Raw genomic sequence first — 21122 nt, forward strand, 5'->3', positions numbered from 1 at the left:
GCTGGGCTGCAGGTGTATATGATGTGCTCACTGGAAGGACAGATCGTGAAGCTGAGGCTCCAATACTTTGGCCACCTCATGAGAAGAGAAGACTCCCTGGAAAAGACCCTGATGTTGGGGAAGATGGAGGGCACAAGGAGAAGGGGACGACAGAGGATGAGATGGTTGGATGGTGTTCTTGAAGCTACCAGCATGAGTTTGATCAAACTGCGGGAGGCAGTGGAGGACAGAAGTGCCTGGCGTGCTCTGGTCCATGGGGTCACGAAGAGTCGGACACGACTAAACGACTAAACAACAACAATCTCATTGTCCGGTGATCAAGGAAAGACACTCAGCACATGCTCAGATGCTTTCACTCAGTTGTATTAACGAGCTGAAATCCTAGAATCTGAATTGGAGCTCAAAAATCATGCAGCGTCTAGCACAGGGTGTATTGCGATTGCTACAACAGGCAGGAAAATCATTAAGTGGTCTGTGAAGACCGCCAGCCATTTTGAAGTGGTTGATGGGGGGTGGGCATAAAAAAGCTCAGGAACCACTGTCTTAGAAGGTTTTAGGTGCATTATCTCCCAGAGGGTTGCTACCTTTTCACAACGTCTTGGTGTAATATAAAGATATATGTCTGTCTTTTTGAACCCAGGTCACAAGCATTGCCACGGAAACCTCTCAATATGAGGAACAGGAGCAGAAGCTGATGATCGACTGCGTGGAACAATTTTGTAGGTTCTTAATTTTGGGCAGGGAGCTTGAAATTAAAGCCCTATTAATAACAATAGAAGGCTGCTTTCAGGCATAATTCCAGGACTGGAGGGATGATATTGCAGGGGGGGGGTTCTGGTGGGGTGGGGAGGCAAAGAATAACCCAATCCTCTGTATCTGCTTTGACCTGCTTCCGCTCTGGAATTAAGTTTTAAAACAGTCCTCTATTCTTTGTCTGTGTGTGAGAGAGAGGAGGTGTTTGTGTGTGCGAGGGGCCCCCCACATATTTACACATGTGTCTTGCCCTGCCCTCTTCTGGCATGTAGCCCTCGGAGGGTTGGCAAAGAGGGAATATGGCTCTTGGTATAAACAAACAAAAAAAGGTTCCCCATCCCTGCTATACACACTTACCTGGGAGTAAGTCCCCTTGAGCTCAGTCGCCCTGCTTCTGAGTAGATACACGTAGGAGCACATAGCAAGAGGTTCCATTAAAACACATTCATGCATCCTTTTCTCAAAGGAGCACAAGGTGACACACACGACTCTCCCCCTCTTCACTGAATCCCCACGACAACCCTGTGAGGTAGTTTAGGCTGACAGGCAGGGACTGTCTCAAATACTTGAGGTGTGGGGCATATATGAAAGAAGGTGGCTTTTGACGTGGGAAAGGGCGGCTTAAAATTACCTCTGATTACAGACGTTCCTGACTTTCATGGATGCTTAAGGAAGGTGGGGCACGCTAATAATAATAATAATTAATAATAATAATAATTTATACCCTGCCCATCTGACTGGATTTTCCCAGCCACTCTGCGCGGCTCCCAACAGAATATTAAAAACACAATAAAACATCAAACATTAAAAACTTCCCTAAACAGGGCTGCCTTCAGATGTCCTCTAAAAGTCAAATAGTTGTTTATCTCCTTGACATCTGATGGGAGGGCATTCCACAAGGAGGGTGCCACTACCGAGAAGTCCCTCTGCCTGGTTCCCTGTAACCTCACTTCTAGCAGTGAGGGAACCGCCAGAAGGACCTCAGAGCTGGACCTCTGTGGGACAGAAAACATGCACTGGGGCGGCGGAGGGTGGGTGGAGTGGGCTGGGGTGGCAGAAAGCTTTGCCCCACTTTCTGGTCTGCTGGATCCTGCTGTGGGCATATTGGAAGCTGCATCCTGGTGCGTTGCATGCTGCTGGTGTCTCTTGAGTTGTAATGATCCTGTGTGTCTCTTCCTACAGCGGATGCTAGTCGAGAAGTGGTCCTGCTCTCCGAGGAGCTGGCCCGCAAGACGGAGGACACGGCACGGCAGCAGGAGGAGATTAGCCAGCTGCTGGCGCAGATTGTGGAGGTGCAGCAGAAGTGCCGCGCGGTAAGCATAAAGCAAAGGGCCGGTTGGGGCCAGAATGGGCACCCAGAGTGCACCCAGAAACAAGGCTGCTCCTTTGTGAAGTCAAGGGTGCCTCAGAGAGGTGGGTGTGATACAAGGGAACATTCCTGGCATATCTAGGAAGTCAAGATGAGCAGCTCTGTGTTGCAGTGGATGTGTCAATGTGTTCAGCACTCCCTTTAATTAAAAAACAACAATCAATAAAACTCTTGGATTATGGCCAAAATGGCAAAAGTGACCAGGAAGCTCAGGAAACAAGAAGACCGAATGAATGAATGAATGAATGAATGAATCTTCATTTGCATCAGCCATCAGCCATGGCAATAAAACAACAATACAACAGACAAAGAATAGAAGTAAAAAGTCAGTTATATAAAATACATTTTAAGGTTTTGAATCAATAGTCAAATAGTGGATCTTATTCTGATTGCCCCAGCTAAAAACCTTGCAACCTTTGCTGTCACCTGCTCATCTTGATCTGCCAAGAGAAAGGACACTGTAGCAGTGGTTGGGCAATAAAAGAGGGGTGGTAACCTCATTCCTCAAGTCTTTATAAAGAGTGCAAGAACCTTAACAAACAGTGGGGGCGGGAATTATAATTTATCTTGGAGACTACTGTAAGCAGATGAAAGCATTAGCAGGACTGCAATAACTCTTGTAACGTAGCCAATACAATCGTGTCTCTGCTCCCGAACGCCTTGGGTGTTGAACGTTCTGGCTCCCGAACGATCGAAAACTGGAAGTGAGTGTTCCGGTTTTTTAACATTTTTTTGGAAGCTGAACATCCGACGGGGCTTCCGCTATTGTTTCCGGTACGCCTGCGCAATTGGAAACCGATCGGAAGCTGCGCCTTGGTTTCCAAACGTTTCGGAAGTCAAACGGACTTCTGGAACGGATTCCGTTGGACTTCCAAGGTGCGACTGTAGTATGGAGACGATGGAGTGTTACAAAATAGGGACTATTGAATAATATGCAGTTGAAAGGGTTGACAATAGGACCCATGGAGGGGAAGGTGGGAAGTCCAGAGATTCGGAGGGATCTTTAAATATGGATGTGTATGATTGTATTGCCATATTCTTATAATTGTAAAATCAATTTAAAAAAAAAAAAACAAAACCCCAAGGGCACTGTGGATGTTCCTGGTGGCAATAACTCTTATCTTTCTTCCTCCAGTATGGTTCAGAAGTGGAGGAGCTGCAGGAGCATCTTGCTGCTGCCAAGGAGGTTCAGCAACAGCTACGAACAGAGGTTTGTATCCTTGGAGACGGGGCGGCGGCTGGGGTGGTGTTGGTGGGTGATGGCCGGTTGCATCTGTCCAGTGCAGATCTGAACAACAACAAGCAACACGTCAGCTAGTAATATACTGACAATATTTTTATAATGCTATGCTGTTTCAAGATTCATAAACAGAAGACATATAATATGTGCATGGAGTCACAAACTAACAGCAATGAAACTAACAGAAATCAAATGTTCCATGAACAGGAATGGTAGTTGTCAAAGATCACTGACATGGAGGCAGAATGCCTTTCCCACAGTCAATATCCTACAGACATGAGATGGTGGGTGCTCCAAACGTTGCAATAGGGTGCTCCGAGCACAGCAGCGGACAGTACAGTTCTTCCAGGATAATGAACTGTTTAAATGATAAATCTTCATCAGCAAATTAATACAGTGGACGCTTGGGTTGCGAACGTGATCCGTGCGGGATGCACGTTCACAACCCACAGCGCCACGTCTGCGCACGTGGGGGTCGCGATTCGGCGCTTCTGCGCATGTGCAAGTGCTGAAACCCGGAAGTAACCCGTTCCAGTACTTCTGGGTTTGGCGCGGTGTGCAACTCGAAAACGCACAACCTGAAGCGTCTGTAACCCGAGGTATGACTGTAGTCCCCAAAGGTACATCAAATGGCCAAGGATCAGCTATCGCTAAAAAGTATAGTAAGCTGATGCGTTGCTTGTTGTTATTCTGTCTTGTTTTGCAACACTGGGGATTTTCTTTGGTGTACAGTACAGGGAGGAAGGCAGAGATAGAATTGTAGAGTTGGGAGAGACCACAAGGGTCATCCAGTCCAGCCCCCTGCAATGCAGGAATCTTTTTGCTCAACGTGGGGCTTGAAACCGTGACCCTGAGATGAAGAGTCTGACACTCTACCAGCTGAGCCACTGCTCAGCTTCTGTTGGAGGAAGTGCACTTCTGAACACCAGTTGCAGGCAGCCACAGGTGGGGCAGACCGCCATTGCACTCATGCACAGCTTACCATCTTCCCCTAAGTATCTGGCCAACTGTTGTGAGAATGGGATGTTGTTAGACTAGCTGGGCCTTTGGCCTGGTCCAACAGGGCCCTGTATCCATTTTGTGCCAGCCTGCTTTGGCTCTCTCCACTCACATACATTTCCTAGGGGTTCTCCGACGGAAGGGCACGACTGCTGAACAAGTTTTAATGCCAATAAATACCTATTGTAATGCAAAAAAGGGGGGGGGGTAAAAAGGTCAGGAGATCATCACTGTTGACTGATATCACAGCAAGTTCAATCACATGTTTTAATTAAACCTGAACATGTAACTGGTGTATTAATAAATAAATAAATAATAATAATAATAATAATAATAATAATAATAATAATTTATTTGTGGGGATGCAGGTGGCACTGTGGGTTAAACCACAGAACCTAGGACTTGCTGATCAGAAGGTCAGCAGTTTGAATCCCTGCGACGGGGTGAGCTCCCGTTGCTCAGTCCCTGCTCCTGCCCACCTAGCAGTTCGAAAGCACATCAAAGTGCAAGTAGATAAATAGGTACCACTCCGGCGGGAAGGTAAACGGCGTTTCCGTGCACTGCTCTGGTTCGCCAGAAGCAGCTTAGTCATGCTGGCCACATGACCCAGAAGCTGTACGCCGGTTCCCTCGGCCAATAAAGTGAGATGAGCGCCACAACCCCAGAGTTGGTCACGACTGGACCTAATGGTCAGGGGTCCCTTTACCTTTACCTTATTATTTGTACCTTGCCCATCTGGCTGGGTTTCCCCAGCCACTCTGGGCGGCTTCCAACAAAGATTAAAAATACATTGAAATGTCACACATTAAAAACTTCCCTAAATTGGGCTGCCTTCAGATGTCTTCTAAAAGTTTATTTCTTTGACATCTGACGGGAGAGTGTTCCACAGGACAGGCGCCACTACCAAGAAGGCCCTCTGCCTGGTTCCTGTAAACTCACAGTGAGGGAACCGCCAGAAGGCTCTCGGCACTGGACCTTAGTGTCCAGGTTGAATGATGGGGTGGAGACACTCCTTCAGGTATACTGGGCCAGAGTTGCAGCAGAGTTATGCACTGCAAATCAATTCTAGAGTAAAACAAGCTGTGCGGGGAGCCCCTAGTTTCTCCTCTCATTGTGGCTTGGACTGATTAAGATGGGATGCCTCTCCTCTTTCACTTTCAGCTCCGAGACCTGCAGGAGAAATACATGGAGTGTGGGGCAATGTTGCACGAAGCCCAGGAGGAGATGAAAAACCTCCGGAACCGCAGCCTCCCCAACAGCACCATCCACCGCCACAGCTCCCCTACTTTTTTGCCCCTGGTAAGTACAGCGCATCTTGGGGTTGGGGGCTGCGTAAAGGAGGAGATACCGGGGAAACAGAATTGGTTTGTCAAAGAGAGTACTCTTGATAGGAGGCAGAGCAGTGGGGATGGCAGAAGGTGGATTTTTTAGGAGGAGACAAAGAGCATGTCTCTTTATTGGGAAGAGCAGCCAGGTTGCTGCCTTCACATTCCAACAGGTGCATTTCAAGCTCCTAGTCCTCAGCGAGGGAGGAGGGGAAAGTGGGATAAAGAAGGGCATGCCTCAGGATTTCATTTTTTAAAAAATATTTTATTTTTTACCAACCACCAAAACACAAACAGTGAAACCCCCCCAGGCGGCTGATACTTTGGGTATATATATTCAATAATATACATATTCAATAATATTCAATAATAACATATTCAAATCAACAATATGTGCACTTCTACATACAGTGGTAACTCAGGTTACATACACTTCAGGTTACACACCCTGCTAACCCAGAAATAGTGCTTCAGGTTAAGAAATTTGCTTCAGGATAAGAACAGAAATTGTGCTCCAACGGCGCGGCAGCAGCAGGAGGCCCCATTAGCTAAAGTGGTGCTTCAGGTTAAGAACAGTTTCAGGTTAAGAACTGACCTCCGGAACGAATTAAGTACTTAACCCGAGGTACCACTGTACCTTAACACTCCTCCCTCCACAAGGTTTATTTAACTTTTAACATTTTAATTGCCCGCCTCGGGATTTCATTTGAGTCAGGACTGAATTAATGGGGATTTGGTTTTTTCTTCAATGGGTTCTGTTCCATGAACCATACTAACAGTGTCTCTGAGCATGCACAGTCTGACCACTAAGCAGCTCCAGCATGTTTTCCTTGCTACGCCATTCCCCAGTCTGACATTCCTGTCTGGTTTGAACACAGGCACAGAAGCCCCCACATGGTTATGGGTGAGGGTTTTACCCAGCCCAGTCTGCCCTGCTCTCTGTTCCCACCTCCTGGGGAAGCACAAGTGAAGAAAAAGAAAATGATTCTGGGAATTCCCTGGGCATCTTTTACTAGTGAAAGACCACCTGCCCACTGTGACTTTTTGAATTGCAGGATTCCTTGGCTGCAGAGATCAAGGGCACGATGAGAAAGAGCGTGGACAGCTCTGGTTCCTCAGAGTGCAAGTAAGTGGGAAGAGCGCAAGATACCTTGTGTGTGTGTGTGTGTAGGTGTGTGCAAAATAGACCCATAAAAATGAGTGGCGAGAGCAAGAAGCTGTCAGAGGATGGCGTCGTGAATGCAGCACAATCCCTAAGGCCAAACAGGGGAAGAAGGAGGAGCCTTTGGATCAGGAGGTGAAATTCAGAATGATGGCCGGGGGGAGCGGCTCGTGTTTTGTTAGCCCCGAAAATAGAAAACGAGTGAGGTCCCAACTAAAGAAGAATGGCAAAGTAAGCTGACAGAATATGCACAGCTTGCAGACTTAACATATAGAATAAGAGAACAAGAAGAACATACGTTTAGAGAAGATTGGAAAACGTTGATTGAATATATGGGGGAAATTGTGTACACCTGAATACGTTGGCAGCATTAAGATAATAAATTCAACAGTGTAAGTAAGTTATGATGGATGCAATAATGGAATGCTGAATGGTATAGTTTCTGTAAAATATGCAGGGATTTATGATATGTAAAACGAACCATGGAAAGAGAAGAAGGGAAGTCATTGATATTTTAAGGATGTAAAAATGAGTACTTTAAATTGTAAAACAGAAAATTTAATAAAAAATTTATATACCGAATGATGGCAGGGGAGAACCTGTGTAGCTCCAGCTGTCCTTGGACTCCATTTCCCCTCAGCCCCCGTCACCAGTCCCTGGTTTAAAAACTTGGGTTGGGGGCAGAGCTAGGGTTAGAAAAAGTAACTCTTGGGGACCAGAGGAGGAGGAACTAGTGCAAAATTTAGGGTGCTGTAGATGGTTCCCCCGCACAGGGCGCTGAGCTGAGGGGGCACAAAATAACAACAACAACATCAGGATTTCCCAAGCTTGGGTCCCCAGCTCCTTTTGGACTACAACTCCCATCATCCCTAGCTAGCAGGACCAGTGGTCAGGGATGATGGGAGTTGTAGTCCAATGGGAAATCCTGGCCTATATTATTACCAGGAGAAGATTGATTTAAAAAAGCAACTGGACCAAAAGGAATTACTGTGACAAGTTAAGAAATATGGGAGGGGGAGGCATGCTAATTTTGTCCTTGCTCATGGCGCCATATTACCAGAGTCCTGCCCTGCCATGACCTCCCTTTGTTTCCCACTACTGACCTCGTCTCCTCCTTGTGTGTTGATCTCAGGGGTGTCCGTCGGGTCTTTGAGACGGTGAAGGCTGTGAACCAGGTGGCGAAAGCCAGATCGCGGGCAGAGTCTCCCCTGAGCCTCCCTGTGTACTCGCCCAAATTTTCCTCGCTGGGCTGCAGCCGCCTGAGCACCCCACGCACCAGCTTCTACGGTTCAGACAGCCCCATTGCCAGAGGCCTGGAGGGGCACGACGGCCATACTTCTGAAGGGCCAGACGAAGCGCGGTGAGTCCTGCTGAGACACGGTATAGGCACCTTGCCACAACCTATTTTCAAATGGTCGTTTCCTCAGGGCGGAGACCTGTCTCCTGTACAACGCCACAGGCCTTGGTGGCGGCAGTGATCAGCGTGGCTAATTCCACCCCCTGTTCTGTGGTTTCATTTAGCCGGCGCGAGGCTGGCACACCGGGCACGCCCGGCCGGCACGACTTGGAAGCTGCCGTCCGGTGCTTGTCGGCCCGCCAGGAAAGCCACAGCACCGAGCGCTCGTTCTTCGAGATGGAGAGGGAAAGCAAGCTGAGGCGGCTGGCGAGGGACGCCGAGGACTCCAGCGGGTTCCTCACGCCCAACGAAAGCATCACATCCACCGGCACCAACTATTCGGGCAGCTCTGGCGGTTCCGGGTTCTCTCTGGGCTCCTTCTCTTGTTTCCCCGATAAGCTTCAAATCATCAAGCCTCTGGAAGGTCAGTGGGAGACGGCAGTCAAGAACTGGGGTGGGGGGTGCTCCCTTGGAGGGAGTGGGTGATCCATGGGCACACTTTGGGCTATATTTTGCTGAATTTATTCCAATGCGTCCGTCTGTTGAATTAGCTTGCAAGTGCATAGGGACTGGAAGCATGTGATGGTTTTCAAAAAAGTCATTTGGCAGTATTCATTCATTTATTTTTTACACTTTACATACCACTTAGGGTTTAAACAAATCTCTAAGCAGTTTTCATCATAAGCTGAAACATCTTAAATCAGTGGTGGCCAAACTTGGCCCTCCAGCTGTTTTTGGACTACAACTCCCATCATCCCTAGCTAACAGGACCAGTGGTCAAGGATGATGGGAAACGTGGAGGGGGGAGTGAAATCTAGTTAAAGAATCCCCATCTGGTGCGCCGAGGGGCCGAGGCAGTTTCCCCCTCAATTATTTTTTTTAAGGGACTGAGCCCCTCAATATTCAGGGGGTGTTTGGCTCGGCTTCCTGGCTCCTCGCGACATTGTGCAATGTTGTGTGCATGATGTCATGCCATTGCACAGTGTCGCACATGAGCCCCCTCAATCCTATTAAGAAGGTGGCGCCTCTGATCCCCATAATCCCTTGCCCTGGAAAAGGGGGAAAGGGAAAACGGGAATTGCAAGGAAGAAGTGCCTGTCCATTGCTCTGGGATCTGCTTGAGGAAAATCACCGTTTATGCAGCTTCTCAGTGCAAGAGTATTTCCAGTTTTAATGGGATGGATTGGGGCTTGGGGGAGATCTGTACCTTCAGCATCAAAAGTACAACTGGCAATTAGCCAAGTCTATGTTTCTGGCTATGTTTCTGAGATCCAGCGCCGAGGGCCTTCTGGCGGTTCCCTCATTGCGAGAAGTGAGATTACAGGGAACCAGGCAGAGGGCCTTCTCGGTAGTGGCGCCCGCCCTGTGGAACGCCCTCCCTTCAGATGTGAAGGAAATAAGCAGCTATCTTCTCTTTAAAAGACATCTGAAGGCAGCCCTGTTTAGGGAAGCTTTTAATATTTAATGCTGTATTGTTTTTAACACTTGATTGGAAGCCACCCAGAGTGGCTGGGGAAACTCAGCCAGATGGGCGGGGTATAAATAATAAATTATTATTATTATTATTCTCTGGCTGTAAAGATGTGGGGTGCAAAACATAACTCCAAGGAGCTGGACCAGTCTTGTTGCAAGGTGTTTGATAATCTTGCTTCTGTCCAGCTTTGCTAACCATGGCCAGCTAACTTTAAACGCAAGTTACTTGGCATTGCTTGCATTCCTGCCTACGTCCCTTTCCCTCCCGGTCTCTCTTTAGGCTCCATGACCCTCCACCACTGGCAGCAGCTAGCCCGGCCTCACCTGGCAGGGATCCTGGACCCTCGGCCAGGTGTGCTCACCAAAGATTTCCGGCAGCTTGACACAGACCTGGAGGAGGTCTACAACCTGAATGACCTGGAAGAAGACGATGTGGATGCAGGCTCCTTCCCGGCCCTTGCTACCTCGACACCTGCCAAGGCCAAGGAAAGGCCTAGTGGTGAGTCCGTTGGTTCATTTCTAAATGTTGTTGTGCCAGTAGGAAAGCTTGGGGAGTGTCCCAGACAAGTTTCTGTCATATGGCATCCCCGTGGTGTGATAACCACAATCTGAGCATATGCACCACATCCAAGGGGCTGAGGCACTTTTGGTCCCCGCAAGGTCCTTTTTTTGTTCAGAGGGCCTTTGGCTCTACCTCCCAGCTCCTTGCAACGTCAGAATGTTGCATCAGGCCCCCTCAATCATCTTGAGAAGTTGGCGCCTCTGTCCCCGAGTCACACTACTTTTGCTTGAAGTCCACTGGCAGCCATTTTGTGAACCAACTGTTGAGGTGCTCTGTAGCAAATTGGCAGCTGTTGTGTGTGTTTGTGTCTTGCCCTGAACGGCTAGGGGCTCACAGGCTGGGGGGCTGCTGTTCTTGTGACCCCCAGTTCTGCCAGACAGTCCCGTCTCCCCTGTCCACTTGGGAGCAGGGATACTACAAACAAAACACCCATATTTTTTTTCTGTGAGGTATACCTAGGTGGTAGTTTGGCAATCTCGTTTAACTCTTCATGACTCCTTCAGTTTTTAAAAACACGTATGAAGAATAAGTTCCACCACCTCAGGTTTGTGTGTTTTAACGTGATTCCTGAGGCTTCAAAGCTGATGGTTTGATTTCTCCTTAACCACCGACCACTCACAAACCATGAATTTATAACTGCTGCTGTTGCCCTTTCTAATTTGAAGATGGGAGCAAAATAGTATTTGGGGGCACAGACAGTGGGGGGAGAGAAGAGGAAAATTCAGGAAGGATGGGGAAAATACCCTGCTTACATTGTCAAAAAAAAAACCCAGTGTACTTGCAATTTCCTTTCATTTTTTTTAATACTTTACAATAACTAGCATAAACATGGGGCAAACAGCCATTGCTAAGACCTGACCTCTGCAAAAGCATCTAGACCTTTGGGTTTGTATTCAGCTTACGTCCCACTCCATTAAAATGGAGGTATGAGGACCATTTATTTGAGGGTGGTCTGTCCTGAGTAAAACTTAAGTTGAATACAGCCCACACAGTCCACAAGTTGATGGTGAGGGATGTCCTTTCCCACAGGAAAAGCATTTCCTGAAAATCACCTCGAACAACATGTTGGGGTTGGGGGCAGAGGGAGATGGTTTCATTCCTGTCGGCATTTATGAAAAACGTCTTCCTCCATACCTCCCCCTTAGATAACCCGGCATTTGTCTCTGTCTGTCTCCACGCCCCACCAACACCACCCTGCCCCACTCATTAACCCTCCGTTTTCCTGTCCGTTTCAGTATTTCACTCCGTTAACAATCTGCCCCAGACCCCGCCTACTTTCACCATCACCACCTGTTGCTTCTCGCACCCTAGCAACGAGGTTACCATGGTGACACCCAGGTAAGCATCCTCTGTGGTCCTCCCTTCCGCCAGCTTTTCATCATCCTTTTGCTTCTGCTCCTCCATCATCGCCGTAAGGAGGATTTCCCTCTGTGTGTGTGTGTGTCTTGTCTGCCATTTTTGATCTGCAATCTCCCTCCCCACCATTTTGGATCCTAGGCACTGCTGATCCTGGTATGGGCATCTCCCGCAGCCCTTGTCGTATTGATGGGGTGGGCTCCGAAGTAAGAAATCTCTTCCCTGCCTCTTTTCTCTCTATCCTACCTGGGGAGAGCTGGGCAAGGAAACCTCCCTCACCTGTTCACTCTCCTTCTTGAGCAATGCTGGCTTGAGGACAAGGGATCTCAAGGCACATCTGCTGATGCCTGCAGAGGAGGATCAAGGCCTTTATCTAGGAAAACACAGGCACCCAAAAGTGGTCACGTGGCTCATTCTCAGGAAATAGAGGTGCTGCGGCTCAAACAAGTTCACCTCCGAGACCTTGAGGGTCCTGCCCTTTAGTATAAGGCACTGGGGAGGGGGTGTTGATGTTCAGAAGGAAAGGCATTCTGCACATGGTCAGAGGAACACTTGCTCCACATTTCCTGGGGCCCAAGCTGTGGCATCTTAAGAGCAGCTGGGGTTTGAAACCGTTTTTGTTGTTGCTGCTCTGATCCACATTAAGCCATAACCCAGAGGAGTCCTTGATCATCATGATGGCTTAAGAAGTCAGAGTGGGATCCTCCCAGGTGCTGTGGAGCCTTGCCTTGAACCAATGTCAAGTCTTGATGTGTCTGATAAAAATATTTCCACAGGACTCTTAGGTCAATTGGCAGCTGCTGCAGCAGCCTTCCCCCTCCGCTTGTCTCTCAGCCAGCGGTCTTGTTTTTATAAAGGAGAATGGGAAGTTTCCTGCCCAGGGTTCAGAGGAATCAGAGGTTGAATGAGCTGGCCCTCCCCACCCGAAGGGAATCCAAGCCTTCTTATGTGCTCTTTTAATGATAAGATAACACTTGCAGCAGGATTCATTCCCTGTCCCGAGAATTCAGGGTGGCTAATGGCAATAATTTTGAGCAATACGAGAATAACAGAAAGAAATAAAAGTGGCAGCCTTATAAACGCCACCTTCAAATACACTCTATTCATATACTAGTTATAGAATCAGAGAGTTGGAAGAGGACCCCCAAAGGTCATCTAGTCTAACCCCCTGCAATGCAGGAATCATATTGACCTGTATAACTGGAGAACCTTGTAAGTAACAGCCTTAAGGTTTTTTAAAATAATATTAAAGCCCACGTATCATAATATACAGTTCCCTTTTTAAAAAACAAACTGTCCAAAATTAAAAGCCTTTTTAAAGCACCTGTTTAAGAAAATCTCCAGCTTTTTAAAAACCCTAATAATAATAATAATAATTTTATTATTTATATGCCACCCATCTGATTGGGTTGCCCCAGCCGCTCTGGGCGGCTCCCAACAAAATACTAAGAGCGCGATAAAAACACTGACCATTAAAAACTTCCCTGTACAGGGCTGCCTTCAGACAACTTCTAAAAGTCATATAGTTCTGTATCTGTTTGATATCTGATGGGAGGGGCAGTCCACAGGGTGGGGCAGCCCTACTGACTTGTGAATCAACTTCCCTGCCCCAAACCATATGCTACAGGCCACTGATGACTTATTACCCTTTCTTTCAAGGGTAGTATCCATGCTTCTTCCTCCTCCCCATTTTATCCTTGCAACAGCCCCGTGAGGGTAGGAGAGGCAGTGATTGACGCAAGGCCTCCCAGCAAGTTTGGTCTAGAACCCCCGTTCTCCCAGCCCAGCACTCCGACCACTGCACTGCACTGCCTTGCTTTGAAGAACATGAAAAGAAGAGGATTTGACGGTGGGGACAGGCAGCTACATTCAGCCACTGGGCGCGGCCGCATCTATTAACCCACTAACCTTTCTCTCTAGCCTTAGCACTAACCCATCTGCTTTGCACAGGTTAAAGGGGCACTAATATTGCGGGGTCAGACCGAAAGGGCTGCCTCCCTTACTCCATCTCCTTGACTGCACAGAGGAGTAGGGAGAAGGGGGTAGGAAGAGGAACAGACAACTGACTAACTTGTGTGACTGGTTTATAACATGAACTTCTGATAACGAGAGCAATGAATGGCAGCGTTTGTGAGCAAAGAAGTTACGGCTCAGTGTGTCTCTGTCATTGTGCCGTTTTCAACCAGCAGGAAGCAGTGTCGCTACCTGTGCCTGCCCTTTTCTCCAGTCCCCTAAAAACAGATTCACACATTCAGAATCTCTGGGTTAGTTCAGGCGTGGCACCCAGCCTGTTAGCATCTGTAGATGTGCTACAGGGCCAGCTCAAGGGCAGCTGCCAGTATCCTGGCGCCTCCCAACGTCATTGTGACTACAACTCCCATCATCCCTGGCCACTGGCCGTGCTGATGGGAGTTGGAGTCCAACAACGCCCGAAAGGGTCCAGGTTGGGAAAGGCTGACGATGGCAGTGTCCAGGTGAGGAAAATCCAGCCGGCACATTGCCCGCCCTGCCCCCTGCTTTGTCTCAGTAATGAGCAACGGGTCACAGTCCATCAGGGTAGGAAGAAGGTGCAGCCCCACTTGTGCCTTTATTGGCACTTCTGGGTTGTTTTGTCATGCTGATGACCAGAATGAGGCCTATGGGGCTTTCCCCACAGAGATTACAAGGAGAGATGCCACTCTGCACCCAATAGAGAAACATGGCCCATAGTGGCTTTCCATTTTAACCCTGGCAGTTCCAAGCTATGTGGCATCTGCATCTCTCTCTCTCTGTGCCCTGAAGACGATCGGTGCAAATCCCTACTTCCTGCTGGATTGGGTCCCAATAGATAGATCAAATCCCTCTGGTTCTCAACCTGCCCAGGCTTAATGGCAACCCCAAAGCCACAGCCCAAGGCAGTCACATCATGGGTTCTGTGCCTTCAGTCCCTTTGCAGGATGGAACAGGAATAAATTCAGGAGTCAACTCAAAAGGATTTGCACCACAAACAGCTTGTGATTTTTAGCGAGAGAATGCTGCATTCAGATGGAAGTGGCTCCTCTGTTCATTTGATTTAGTTCTGGTCTCTTGTGCTCTGAATGGCAGCAAACTTGGGGGAAGCTGCCTGTTCTCTGTATGTGTTCTCTTAGCTCTGTCTCTTGGGTTGCCAACTTCCCGCATATAGTAAGAGGTCCAGCATTTTCATGGCTCTGCTTGGGGATTTTCTAGTGAGCTGTAATGTCAGCCTGAGCCAACCTGCTTGGCCACCGATTCTGCACATTAAAGAATGCACCTACCACTGCAGAAGGAAGCTGAACTTGTTCCTGAGCATCCTATGCGTGCCTTTAGCGACTGCAGCTACTCCTGCCTCCAGTCCATGGAACTGAATTTTTCTCCTCTTTTTTGTCTTTGTGTCCACCCCTTCCTTCTCCAGTCTTTATAATACAGTTGTGCCCTCTTGTGGGTCCGGCACGGGGCTGAGCCCCCCTCACCCTCCCCAGCTCCCCCTGCAGGAAGAGCCCAGCTGTGAAGAGAAGCAGGAGGAGGACCCCCCTCTTGGACTAGTGACTCTGCTGACGGAGCAAGGCATTTCTGCACAGAGAGGGGCAGCCTCAGCCTTGGCCCACTTCCCCAGAGGCTCAGGCACCCTGTATTGGCTGTCTCCTCCTTTGGGCTCCCTGTGGCGCTGCTGCTTGGGCGGCCTAGGGGAGTGGGCTTTGGGATCACCTCGGTTGCGGCAGAGGGAGGAGGAGGAGGAGGACAAGCCCAGCATCTTCAGCTTGAACCTGGTGGAGAAGCTGCAGCAGCTGGGGCTGGACAAGGTGGTCAGAAGAGGGGAGGCCTCGTATGCAGCTTCCCACCTGCAGGGGCTTCATCGCAGGAAGAGGTGCCTGTCGTGAGGACTCTGCAGTTTTGTGCTGCCCTCCGCTGGTGGGGCGTCTGTGAGACAGAGGGGGCTTCATGCGGACTGCCTCCTGGACAAATCTGTGATCCTGAAGTTTGGGGTGTGGTTGTGGGGAGGGACCCTGCAGGGCTTGGCAGCAAACAGGGGGTCTGCCAACCACAGTGCCCTGTTGCCATTCTGTCCTCCACTTCCTGTAGATCAGGAAAGTTGGGGAATCATTGTTTCCATGTCTGATAAAGCTTTTCACAGCTTCCTTCTGCCTCCATCCTAGGAACCCTGGGCGTTGTGGTTCTGTGGGCCCTTTTTTCTTTGGGGCCCTTTTGCAAAACTGCAATCCCCAATGTACTTTCGCTATGAAGGCTATGGGGCATGGGTAAGAGGAATGAGCCCTGTGGAAAGAGCTGGCCCAAAGTCCAAAAAGCACACAGCTCCAAGCTCATCTTCACGGACCATGACTCTCCCTGCTTCCTGCACTATAGTCACTGCCTTCACTGCTAATTCCCTTAAGAAATGCACACCTTCTCTGTCTCTCTCTGTGTGTGGTACATAAAGGCATGTAGTGGTATAGGCAGGACTTGTGGGAGTGATAGGTTGGGCTTTTTGCATGCATGATGGGCTTGAGAGGGGATGTTTTTGTCCTTTACCTCTCCTGCCAACTTCAATTTTCTTAGCCTCGGGCAAACGCAATAGTTGGGTCTATTTCTCATCTGGATCCGGTGAGGTTTTCTCCGTTAAAAGACACCGTCTCAGATCATTGAGGAAAAGGGACAAAGAAAGCTGACCGGGATCCTGTTGTGCCCCCCCCCCACGACACTCCCCTGTGGGACCCATTTAGTGCCCCTTCCTTTGCCAACACTTAGCCACCCAGAGCTGGCTTTGTTCGCCCCACACTCTGAGCTCCACTTTTGGGGAGGCAAAGCTCTCCTCTTTTTCTTGTGTTGCTGAGAATTCTGCTGCACTTTACTCTCCCCCTCCTCCTCCTCCTCCTCTCTCCACTGAAGTTTTTAATACTGCATTGCCCCTGCGGCCACAGAATCTGCCTCATGTCTGTTTCGTCCTTGCTGGAGCAGGGCAGCTCTGTTTGTCTTCCTCCAAAGCGTCTTCTAACAACATTTACGGTAATTCTCAGACTTGGGCAGCTGTATGGCTGGTTTCCACAGATTGCTCTGTTGTGGGTCTCCCCCCCTTCAGTGGACGTTCGTATTTTCCCATTTATAAATGTTAACTTAAAAGTCCCACACCCATTCCTTGCACGCTCCTGTATGTGTGCTGCACACCACTTTGCATAGCCAGCCCCTCATTTTGACACATGCGTATTCCTGTTACGTTCCTGTGTCTCCTTTCGGTGAAATAAACATGGTGTTGCTGTTGCTCCTGATCTCTGTCTCTTGTGGTGTTTGGCCAGTGTACAGTAGCTCTGCTGTTGCCTCTCTCTTTCCTTCTCGCCCACCTCTTCACGACAGCCTGGGCTTGGTTTTCGTAACCAGCTGACTCGGGTGAGTAACAGGGTAGTCATCAAGGGAGCAGGGAATGAATGAAACTATAGCAACGTTTCCTGATGCCGAATGAAATTGAGGGGCACCAATGCAAAGAAGGAAGGTGGCACCACGCAGACATTGCGGGGAGCGATTCTGCTTCTGCTTCAAATACCATGGTGGTCAAATGGAAAGTAAGGTTATATCTAACTTTCCTAACTTGTGGCTGTTGGATCAATCTATCAACCTCTGATGGATGAGAAGGATTGGGTCCAACATTACTTTTGCCGTGCATGTGTGCCAGTATCCATATTTGGTAGAGTCACATCTCAACGCAGCTCCTTCCTTGGAAGCATCTTGGAAGGGGTTGAAGGTACACACAGTAGGCAATAAACACTCATGGAAGCCATAAAGAGTCAGTCAAGTGTAGAGGTTGACTTGACAAGCATAAAAGCACATTGGTAGCAAATATATACAGACATTCCCCACTGGTCAAGGCATGCTTAGAGTCCAACAAGAGTACAAGACACACTGCTTCTCTCACCGCAAGGCGCAAGCAAGAGATTCACAAGTTGCACAGAACCATTGTTAATCAGTACTTCATGTCACACTGCGCATGTCCAAAGAACAGTTCCCACAGAAAACGTCCTTGCATAGACAAAACAATCTCGGCCTTCTGCTGCTTCTTGAAACTTCTTCTCTGCTCTTCTATGTTTCTGGAACAAATGGTTCTCTCTCACACACAGAGAGAATATCCAACAGTGGCTGTGTGTTTCTATGCAGCCCCCGCCACCTGCTTCAGCCAGTAGGTTTTGTTGACTTTCAACAGGTTTTGTGCTGCCTCTTCGCTTCCTCGTTTCATAACTATTTGGAGCAAGGGTGGGGACCCAGGGCTGCTTCAGGCATCGTACTCCCTGTCGTACATCCATCAGCTCCAGCCAGCCTGGCCAGTGTTCAGGGTGATGGGGCAACAACTGGAGGACCACAGGTCCCCGATTGGTGGGGATAGCCTTAAAATGTTGCATTAGGCTACCATCTCAGAACTGGTATCCTTCTCATTGGGGAGCAAACCAAGTCGTGAAGGTTTTTTGCAGTCTGTTTGTGCATCATACAGAAACAGGACTGAGCTGTGGTCTCTTACATGCACACCAACTGGTGGATAAATCCTGCAGCTTTGGTCCATTTCTGCTAGAGCAGTGTTTCTCAACCTTGGGTCTCTTGCTGCAACTGCAACTCCCATCATCCCTTAGCTAGCAGGTCAAGTGGTCAGGGATGATGGGAACTGTAGTCCAAAGACAGCTTTGGGAAACTGTGCTAGAGGCTGAGTGTCAACGTGTTTAGGGCTTATTCCTGGCCTAGAGGCAGTGGGATAAGGGGCTGCAGTTACATGGTTTTTCCACTAGAGGTAGGAATGGGCAAGTGGGAAAAGCTGAAAAGCAAGCAAAAGGGGGAAATGGGAAGTGAAATGGCTTCATCTGACCACCAGGTGGCTGCAGAGATTTGTGGCAAGCGCTGCCTGCATTGTGGAATGTTCCTTCCTTACTCAGTGGTACGTGAATGTCCAGTCCAAATGCTCAGAAGCCCCCTTGTTGGATCCCCCTTCATGCATTCCAGGTTGAGCTGTGTGTGTTTTAAAATAACTGGTTCTAGAATTCAGCCCTGGGAAGCATTGATTCAAACTAGGCACAAACTAGTACACCTCTGTGCATGCACAAGACATTTGAGGATCAGACCAGCCTCCATGCCCTGAGCCACTTGAAATTGGTTTGTAGTAGATGTGTGTTAACCCAATTTAAATGCTGCTTGATGCCTTGCAGCTGAGCATTGGCACAGGCTGCCCTGAGAAGAGTCGGGTCCTGGAAGTTCTGTCCGTGGTGCTGGATCTGTGATGGTGCATCCACAGTCAGAAGTCATTTCCTTTATGTGGTTGATTAAAATACGCATATCTTGTTATGGGAGCTCACCCTGTCACGGGGATTCGAAGCGGCCCACACTGACTTATCATGTCATGGTGGCAAGTTGTCAAGTGTTGAGTAGGGGCTCAAGACATTTTGCTGGCTGAGCAAAGTATGGTTGCTGCCCCCGACTCCATTCCACCTACTGAACGAGATGGATAGTTGACTCTTTGGTGATGAGGTAGTGCCCTCCATTACAAGGGTGCATGTAGGACCCATTGCTGTGTATGCCAGCAGAGGGTAGGAGCTCAGGAGATGGCCATTTCTGCCTGCCCCCTCAGGATCCGCTGCCCGAAGCAGTTACCTCATTCTGCCTGATGATAGGGCTGGCCCTTCCCCACTAACTGTTGTGCTACAGCAAGGTGACCATCTTGGCTGACCCATGCCCACCTGCCAATCACCTAACATTACATGTTACATATGGGGTGGGCCAAACTGCGGGAGGCAGTGGAAGACAGGAGTGCCTGGTGTGCTCTGGTCCATGGGGTCACAAAGAGTCAGACAAGACTAAACGATTAAACAACAACAATGGGGCAGGCAGCTATAAAAGCATCTGCCCTGGAGTGGCTGGCTGACAGGTGGGTTGCCCTGCTGTCCACAGGAAGGGAGTTACTCACATGGAGTGCTGCAGACAAATAAACAACCACCCCTGTATCACCACCTGTCTACTGATGGGGACAGCTGGAGGAAGGGCATTAGGAGATGAGCAGAATACCTGAGCAGGCTGAAATGGGAGCAGGCATCCCTTTATGTACCTGTGTTCCAAATGTTTAGTGTTTTATAGGTAAGCAGACTCTGCCCAGGAGATATTGTAGATGTCCTATCAGCCAAAGCTCTTAAAAAGCACTCTAAGCCACCAAATCTGCTTGGGCCTCAATGACAGAACTAGATCTAGAAGCACACTCAAGCTGCACAGCATCCTTTTTCTGGGGAACTTCACCTGGAATTAGGGAATTGCTCATCCCCTGAACCACCATCTTGTCAGGATTTAATTTGTTGACTGGGCCTCATCCAGGTCATTACTTTTTTAAAAAAAATGTTTTATTGATTTGCACATAAGAAAAATAAATAAATATTAATACTTTACTGATAACCCCAAAGAATGGCAAACACCAAAATAACAGGTTGGACTTTGGCAAACTTAACTGGATTGACCATCCTGGAGAGGGAGAAGTGGGTCTTTTTTGTAATTGTTGTTATATATTGGAAATCAGTAAAACTGTATTTTGGAGGGGGGGAGAAATCTTCCAAAGTATAATACAACGTATATCGATATAACAAAAAAGGCCATAAGTATATTGTATGGTTTTTGTAATTGTCAAGGGAGTCAACAAACATTAATAACAGTGTCCCCTGGTGTTTTGAAAAGAATCACATAGTCTAGTCTGTAACGGATTTGGAGGGACCATTCGGCCCACCCACTGCCTTGCTTGACTTACAGTGTCATGCTATAAATACCTCCTCAGAAATGGGGCCTAATCCCAGATAAGCAGGAGTGGGTAACAAGGAGAGACACAGCTGGTTTGTCAGCATTCTGGTGACATATCACATCTGGACCTAGTTTATAGTGTCTACCTGGCCCCTACTGAATTGGCCAGGCATGTCTTTTGATGGAAATCAGGCTGGTATAATTCCCATCTGGAGATCCTAATTGTTATGTGAGGAGGGCTGTTAGGTGAGAAATCCACCTGTTGAGTTTTGTTATTTGGCCAGGTAAAAAAAAAATAAGTTGAAAGGCGATTTGTAATTATCTTCCTTTATGTGGGGGAGTAAAGGGAGGGGGGACCCAAAAAGCATTTGTACCTTGAAACGTGCTTTAGGAAGGGCAAATAAGGGTGTTTCAGAGGCAATTTTTACCTCAAAATTCATTTCAGTGCAGTTTCCCAGCATACCTACCTGCCTCTTGGTATAGCACACCCTCGGTGCTTGTGGTTGCAAAGACTCAATTCTAGTGCCTATTCACACACCCACTTTGCTTTTTCAAGCACAATCTCGTCAGAGTGATAATTTCATGGCTTGCCAGGGGTCACAAGCCCCTCTCCATTCTGCCTGAGTTAATTAGCGGACCCCATGGCAGAAAGTGGCAAAATCCATCAGGTGACCTTGGCAAACGGAGGCAGTCGAAAGTTAATGTTCCTGGCACTCCCCTGAGAATTTTAATGAAGGTGGCCCCA

At 48.4% G+C, this 21122-nt stretch overlaps 1 protein-coding gene across 7 annotated transcripts in view; it reads left to right on the forward strand.

Moving 5' to 3' along the window:
• LOC310747751 (trafficking kinesin-binding protein 1-like) overlaps nucleotides 1-16896 on the forward strand; it is a 50232-nt gene extending 33336 nt beyond the window's left edge. For 5 of the 7 annotated variants that reach the window (XM_083582782.1, XM_083582780.1, XM_083582781.1 and 2 more), the window contains 10 exons: nucleotides 641-719; nucleotides 1936-2066; nucleotides 3258-3332; nucleotides 5523-5660; nucleotides 6742-6812; nucleotides 7981-8208; nucleotides 8370-8668; nucleotides 9998-10216; nucleotides 11515-11617; nucleotides 15048-16896. In XM_083582782.1, the coding sequence (XP_083438908.1) occupies nucleotides 641-719; nucleotides 1936-2066; nucleotides 3258-3332; nucleotides 5523-5660; nucleotides 6742-6812; nucleotides 7981-8208; nucleotides 8370-8668; nucleotides 9998-10216; nucleotides 11515-11617; nucleotides 15048-15513 (1809 nt within the window). In that variant the 3' untranslated portion in view covers nucleotides 15514-16896. Of the gene's footprint in view, nucleotides 1-640; nucleotides 720-1935; nucleotides 2067-3257; nucleotides 3333-5522; nucleotides 5661-6741; nucleotides 6813-7980; nucleotides 8209-8369; nucleotides 8669-9997; nucleotides 10217-11514; nucleotides 11842-15047 lie in introns of all 7 variants that reach the window. The other 2 variants (XR_014541001.1, XR_014541002.1) reach the window with 2 other exon arrangements.
• Nucleotides 16897-21122: the final 4226 nt, after the last annotated feature.

The sequence above is a fragment of the Podarcis filfolensis genome (genome assembly GCF_964270895.1).
Source record: "Podarcis filfolensis genome assembly, chromosome: 13".
Classification (NCBI taxonomy): Eukaryota; Metazoa; Chordata; class Lepidosauria; order Squamata; family Lacertidae; genus Podarcis; species Podarcis filfolensis.